This window comes from Gorilla gorilla, chromosome 1, assembly GCF_029281585.2.
Source record: "Gorilla gorilla gorilla isolate KB3781 chromosome 1, NHGRI_mGorGor1-v2.1_pri, whole genome shotgun sequence".
Classification (NCBI taxonomy): Eukaryota; Metazoa; Chordata; class Mammalia; order Primates; family Hominidae; genus Gorilla; species Gorilla gorilla.
Genome location: NC_073224.2, coordinates 145770957 through 145777866, shown reverse-complemented (window position 1 = coordinate 145777866; position 6910 = coordinate 145770957). Strand labels below are relative to the sequence as shown.

General features: G+C 39.1%; 1 protein-coding gene and 1 non-coding gene across 2 annotated transcripts in view; one reads left to right on the top strand and one right to left on the bottom strand.

Annotated features, from left to right (window-relative positions):
• Positions 1 to 1930: 1930 nt before the first annotated feature.
• ARHGAP29 (Rho GTPase activating protein 29) overlaps positions 1931 to 6910 on the bottom strand; it is a 179272-nt gene continuing 174292 nt past the window's right edge. The window contains exon 24 of the mRNA XM_063696870.1: positions 1931 to 2098. Within this exon, the coding sequence (XP_063552940.1) occupies positions 2039 to 2098 (60 nt within the window). The 3' untranslated portion in view covers positions 1931 to 2038. The remainder of the gene's footprint in view (positions 2099 to 6910) is intronic.
• Positions 2709 to 2812, top strand: LOC115932407 (small nucleolar RNA U13). Its single transcript, XR_004068691.1, has one exon. It is a non-coding gene; the product is annotated as a small nucleolar RNA U13 (small nucleolar RNA).

Genomic DNA, 6910 nt, shown 5'->3' with positions numbered 1-6910 from the left:
TTTAACTAAACTACACGATTCAGAAAGAGCCTTAAATACATCTTCTTTGTGCAATCCAGCTGATGATCACTAGTAAAAACTGGTAAAAATGAAAATTCTGGTATAAAAATATATAAATATAGATGGTAGGGTTTGGGTACTACAGAAAATATTGGAAAATGAAGCTGTTAATTGTCATTTGGAAAGTAAAAGCTTATGTTTAACAGAAGACAACTGTAAAAAAAAAACACACGAAAAACCTGTCAGCTCTTTTACCACTCTATAATTTATATTGGAGAGATTTTTTTTTTTAACCATGATAGTCAGAAACACTGTTTTTCTACTTAAGCACTTGGTTCCACTATAGGAAGTGAAGCTGTTTCTTGCTGATTCCATCAAGCAGCTTGACAACTGTACTTTACTGAAGATAGATTCAAATAGATCACTTTATGGGAGGAGAAAATCAATAGAACTTAAAAAATTTTTAATTAGCATTTAGTATTTATAAATTCCAAAACACAAAACGTAATGATGTGCATATGGCTCAGAAGGAGCTGTCGACAAAAAGAGTCAAACTCTGCAAAATATTCAAAGAGATTTATTTTGAGCCAAATATGAGTGACCATGGCCCATGACACAGCCCTCAGGAGGTCCTTAGAACATGTGCCCAAGGTAGTTGGGGACGCAGCTTGGTTTTATACATTTTAGGGAGGTATGAGACATCAATCAAATACATTTAAGAAATACATTCGTTTGGTCTAGAAAGGTGGGACAACTCAAAGCAGGGGCTTCCAGGCTACAGGTGAATTTAAATATTTTCTGATTGACAATTTTGTCTAGAGTTTGTCTAAAGACCTGGGATTGATGGAAGGGAAAGGTTCAGGTTAAGATAAAAGATTTTGGAGACCAAGGTTCTTTTGAAGTCTTACAGTGGCTGCCCTTAGAGATAATAGATGAAATGTTTCCTATTCAGATCTTTAAGAAGTGCTAGACTTTTAGTTAATCTCCTTAGGTTTGGGAGGGCCTGGAAGAAAAAGATCTAGTTATGTTAATAGAGATTCTTTACAGAGGCAAATTTTCCCCCACAAAAGACAGCTTTGCAGGGCCATTTCAAGATATGGCAAATAAACATGTTTTGGGGTAAAATATTTGGTTTTCTTCCTTATCTCATAATGTTATGCCGAGTCAGGTTGGCAAGTAAGTCATGATATATAGGGTTAAATAAAACCCATCTGATGAGAATTTATGGTTTGTAGTGCATGACTCCCCAGACCCCTTAGATAGGAATTTGGACAAGATTGAAAAAAAAATCAGAGCTTAGTCCTCAGAGTTCAAGAGGCTTATAAAATGCCATTGCATGTTTGGGCTACAATGATCTCAGTACTCTGAAAGCAGTACAAGAATTTGGAGCTGAGCAAGATCTAGATTTTTACTGAATTTTTTTTGAGACATCTTGATCCAAGGCTAAAAACCTGGTGTCTTCTGAAAAAAGAATGAAATGTCAATTAATTTTTTACAAACCAAACTTGAAGGGAATTTAATTAATAGCCAGTGTGACTGAGTTCATAGATGCATAATCTTGTAAATCAATAAAGAGCTCACTAAAATTTGCTGAGTGAGAGATAGAAGCAAAGCGCTTAGAACAGTACCTGACCTAATGAGCTCTAAATACAGGTAGCTATGTTATTAAGATTAGCATTTCTTGTAGTGTACACCATGTCATGGGATAACAGAAAAATCACAGGCTTAAAAGTCAGACTGGCCTAGGTTCACATCCTGACCAATCCAAATTACTTAACCTTCCTTGGATAGTTTCACCATGGGCAAAATGGAAATATTCTGGATTCTTTGGAATAACACTTGCAAAACTTGTCTTAATTTTCATTTCCCCTATTTCTGCCATTACTCTCATTAGGAGGTCTTGTAAGAAGTCATCTACATACAGGCACACTTACAGGTTTAGTCTTTATGTTTGCCTTTCGAGTATAGAGCTCGAATTGGGCCAGCTTCCCAATTGGGTTTCAGAGAAGTAGATTAGGAATTTTTCCCAGACATTTTTTCATTTGGGGGATGAATGATGTTTTGAGCTCTTGGTCTTCAAATAGGAATATAACATCATCTGAAAAAAAAAAACAAAAAAAACAAAAAAACAAAAGAAATAAAGAAAGGGTTGTCACTTTATGTACCAAAACCAAATTTGTGTGACACTTAAAAAGAAAGCCTGACTGATTGGACAGATGAAATCACTTTCAAATGATACGTTATATAATTTTTTTTCTTTTTTTTTTTGAGATGGAGTCTCGCTCTGTCGCCCAGGCTGGAGTGCAGTGTCGTGATCTTGGCTCACTGCAAGCTCCACCTCCCAGGTTCACACCATTCTCCTGCCTCAGCCTCCTGAGTAGTTGGGACTACAGGCGCCCACCATCACGCCCTCCTAATTTTTTTTTTTTTTTTTTGTATTTTTAGTAAAGACGGGGTTTCACTGTGTTAGCCAGGATGGTCTCGATCTCCTGACCTCATGATCTGCCTGCCTTGGCCCCCCAAAGTGCTGGGATTACAGGTGTGAGCCACCACGCCTGGCCAGGTTATATAATTTTTTAAACAAATTATTCTCAGTCTAAAAGATACATGGGCATTAGTGAATACTTCTTTCTGCTTAGCAGAAAAAACCTGTTGACTTTTTGACAGAGGTACAGATCTCTGAAGTTACATTAAAAGTACACTTTGAGGACCTTTTGTAGTTCATAAGTGTGATGATTGGGGTTTCACACTCATGTGTAAAATGTGCCTCCCTCAAACCTTGTTACAACATCAGCACATTGCCCATGTGACATGAGGAAAAAAGAGTACACTTTGTGTATATACATATATGTGTGTGTGTGTGTGTGTGTATAAAAGAGTACACTTTGCGTGTATATGTATATATATATATATGGTTGTGTGTATTTAAATTAGCATAATAACTTCAAACACAGTTAGTGTTTTAAAACTTGCAAAATCTGTTTATGAAAACTTTAGCATTTCCATAAGATAAATTCAAAGAAGTGAAGTAGCTGAGTCAAAGGACTGTCAAGATTTCAGTAGGCAGACACTGGAAAATTAACCTGAGAAAAGTGACACTAATTTACACACCAACCAAATGTAAGTGTGCCCTGAATCCCAAGGATTTTGCCAACTCAATTTGCTTTTGAGTTACACTCAACCCAGTGAGAGCATGTATTAGATGTCTTAGATGCTCTCCGTATCTGATCAACTAATAAAGCATAACGTCCATTCTGTCAAACGAAGGCTGAATGCTTTTAAGTTTTAAAATGCCATTTTTTCCCCATCTGCTCCCAGATTTTCTTTTTTTTTGAGACAGAGTTTTACTCTTGTTGCCTAGGCTGAAGTGCAATGGTGCAATCTCAGCTCACCACAAACTCCGCCTCTCGGGTTCAAGCGATTCTCCTGCCTCAGCCTCCCGAGTAGTTGGGATTACAGGCGTGTGCCACCACGCCTGGCTAATTTTGTATTTTTAGTAGAGACAGGGTTTCTCCATGTTGGTCAGGCTGGTCTCGAACTTCCGACCTCAGATGATCCTCCCACCTCGGCCTCCAAAAGTGTTGGGATTACAGGTGTGAGCCAACCGCACTGGGCCTGCTCCCAGATTTTCTTTCTTCTCTAGTCTGAACCCATGGTCCATGTTTTCTCACTCAGAACCCTTGGTTCCTCAAACTCTATGATTTTTTGCTGTGTCTATCCTAAAAAATTTCATTCCAGGAATGTTCCAGTCCTCCACTCTCCTGCCTTCCTGTTCACTGCTGAAAAACATCCAACAATTCCATGCCTTGCCACTGTCCTGACTTTGAGCTGCAGCCAGCCCTGAGCACCAGGGCCCACCAGAGTCATTTTTCGGTCGTTGTCTTGCCTAACCTTCTTCCACACCTGGGACTGCTGGCCTCTCTTCCCTGGGTTCCAAGGTTATTTTGATTTGCTTTCCCAGGTCCTCCATACATTTGTAGACCATTCTAAGTGACCCAGTTCCTTGCAGTTGGACTCTAAACACCAACGTATATCTTAAATTTCTGAGGGAAAAACTTAGAGCATAATGGAGAAGAGCACAGACTCTGAAGCCTAGTTGCCCAGGTCCTGGCTCAGCCCTGCCTGCCACTTCTGCACTGGGCTAGGCAATCCCACTGCCCCATATGTCTTCATCTGTGAAAAGAGACTCCTATGTGTATCTGTGTGATCTAAATGACCTACTGAGAAAAATGCTTAGATAATAAACACTAGAAAATGGCATTTATTATTATGATTCCTAATCAGGAGCCCTAGATCATGGGACAGCGAAATAAGTACAGATATAGAAATCAGACTGGGTTCAATCCTGATTGAACAATTGGGCATGATTTGGGCATATTATTTGGGCAACTAAGCTCAGCTTGTTGGACTATGTGTTGAATGGGGCTAATACTATTTTAGATACCAGAGTTATTATACAAAGTAAATAAGAAAAACAGAATGAAGCAGCTTGCACAGTGTCCAGCATAGAGCAAGTAGGAAGTGACTGATTTTTAGTTGCCATTATTTTTAGGCCTTGTGATTATTGGTACTAGATTGTAGATCAAAGATAACATACAGGGCTCTGTTTTGAAATGTACATTGGAATTTAGCTCTACTGGTATGTAGAACTGCAGTGGCAGTATAGCCTTTTTCACCAGCACCTAAGAATTCCTACAACTAGAAAAATTACCATACAGAAAAAAACAGTGAATAAAATGGCTACAGTTAATAAAGTAAAAAACACACATACACATATGTGCACATCATGAGCTGAAGGCAGGCTACTGTCAAGGCTCCCGAATTTCAGAACTCTAGTTCAGCCCCTTTCGAGCACTTAGACCAATATACTTAACTGTTGAGCCAGAAGTTCAAAAGAATTTTAACTTTATACAACACATCCTTTGCTTGGCTTTGCTTCATGGCAGAATTTATGGTCTCTTCTTTTAGGACTGTGCTAATATACATCAGAAAAATTAGTTTTGCTGGTTCTTCTTTTTTTTTTTTTTTGAGACAGAGTCTTGCTCTGTCGCCAGGCTGGAGTGCAGTGGCGTGATGTCAGCTCACTGCAACCTCTGCCTCCCAGGTTCAAGCGATTCTCCTGCCTCAGTCTCCCGAGTAGCTGGGACAATAGGCATGCATCACCATGCCCAGCTAATTTTTTGTGTTTTAGTAGAAATGGGGTTTCACCATGTTGGCCAGGCTGGTCTCGAAATCCTGACCTCACGTGATCCACCCGCCTCGGCCTCCCAAAGTACTGGGATTACAGGTGTGAGCCACCGTGCCTGGCTGCTTATTCTTATATTTGTAACATTTGATTCATACATTGTCAACCCATATTTGTACACAACTGTTGGGATATTTTTAAGTCATTATGATGCCTTTGGTATATACACAGCAAAGTGGCCATTTTCTAAATTACACTATCTTCCTAAGATATCATGAGATGCTCTGACTCAAGTGGTTCAGTGAGAAAGTCATCTTCTGGTTTAAGGACATCCCCTTCTGTTCACAAACTGCTAAGATTTTTTTCTTTTTAAATGACGAATGGGCATTAAACTTTATCAAATACTTTTTGTTGTTGCTCCCCAGCTATAGGACCAGCTTCTGGATGTGATGGCCCTTCTTTCAATCAGCGCTGCCCAACAGAACTTCCTGCCATGATGGAAATGTTCTATGGCTGCACTGTCAAATATGGAAGCCACCAGCCACATGTGGCTGTGGAGCACTTGGAATATCACTAGTGCAACTGAGGAACTAAACTTTAAATTGTATATAATGTTAACTCATTTAACATAAATAGTCACCTGTGGCTTCTGGAAGCTGTATTGGACAGCTCAGATCTAGATCAGCAGCAGAAGACATATTTTAGATGAAGTACACAGTAATTTTGTATTAAAGTCTCCTAAAAGAAAATCATGGATACAGCTCTTCTGATTATTCATTGTATTATTTTGGAAATGGGGAATGACAACATTTTCAGAATAATAAAAGTCATACTATTTTAGCTTTAATTTAAAATTGGCTTCTATTCTTGGACTTTTTATACAGGGAAATTCTGCTATTCATTCTCGGAAAAAAATGGTATGTAACCAAATCTGACTTTTCCAAATAAATCTGATAATTAACTCTCTGAGAGGACTCACTCACTAACTGCCAGCTTCTGATAGTATTATGTTCTATGCTCTACAAGGACAGGGAGTGTTTTTTAATTGCTATTTTGTGTCCATTATCTGGTATAGTGATGGCACATAGTAAGTTGTCATTAAATGTTTGTTGAATTAAGTTATAAATAAATGTATACAGTGCAACCCCTAACTTTATGTAAGACACCAAAATCTTTGAATATAACAACCCAATAGTAATATCACATTTATGTTTCTAGTAAGACAGGAGACTGGAAGCCAAGAACAACAGCCCAATGATCCTGGCAGGGAGTTGAGGTCACAGGATGTAAGCTATTTCAGCAAAGGACACTTGTGTGTCAAAGCATGTTTGAATGCAGCCCAGCTGGGAATTAGGTTTATTTACTTCCTTTCCCCAAAAAGATTTTTCTTCACAATATGCTTAAAGGTGGTTTCTATGGTCTGAATGTGTCTCTCCAAAATGCATACATTGAAAGTTAATCCCCAATGTGATAGTATTAAGAGGTGGGGCCTTTAGAAGTTGATTAGGCCATGAGGGCATCATCATTCCCACCAATGAGACTAATGCCCTTATAGAAGAGGCTTCACACAGCGATCAGCGCCTTTTGTCCTTCTGCCTTTGACCATGTGAGGACTTAGCATTCACCCTTCTGCCATGTGAGGACACAACAGCAAGGTGCCGTCTTGGAAGCAGACAACAAGCCCTTGCCAAACACCCAATCTGCTGGTGCCTTGATCTTGGACTT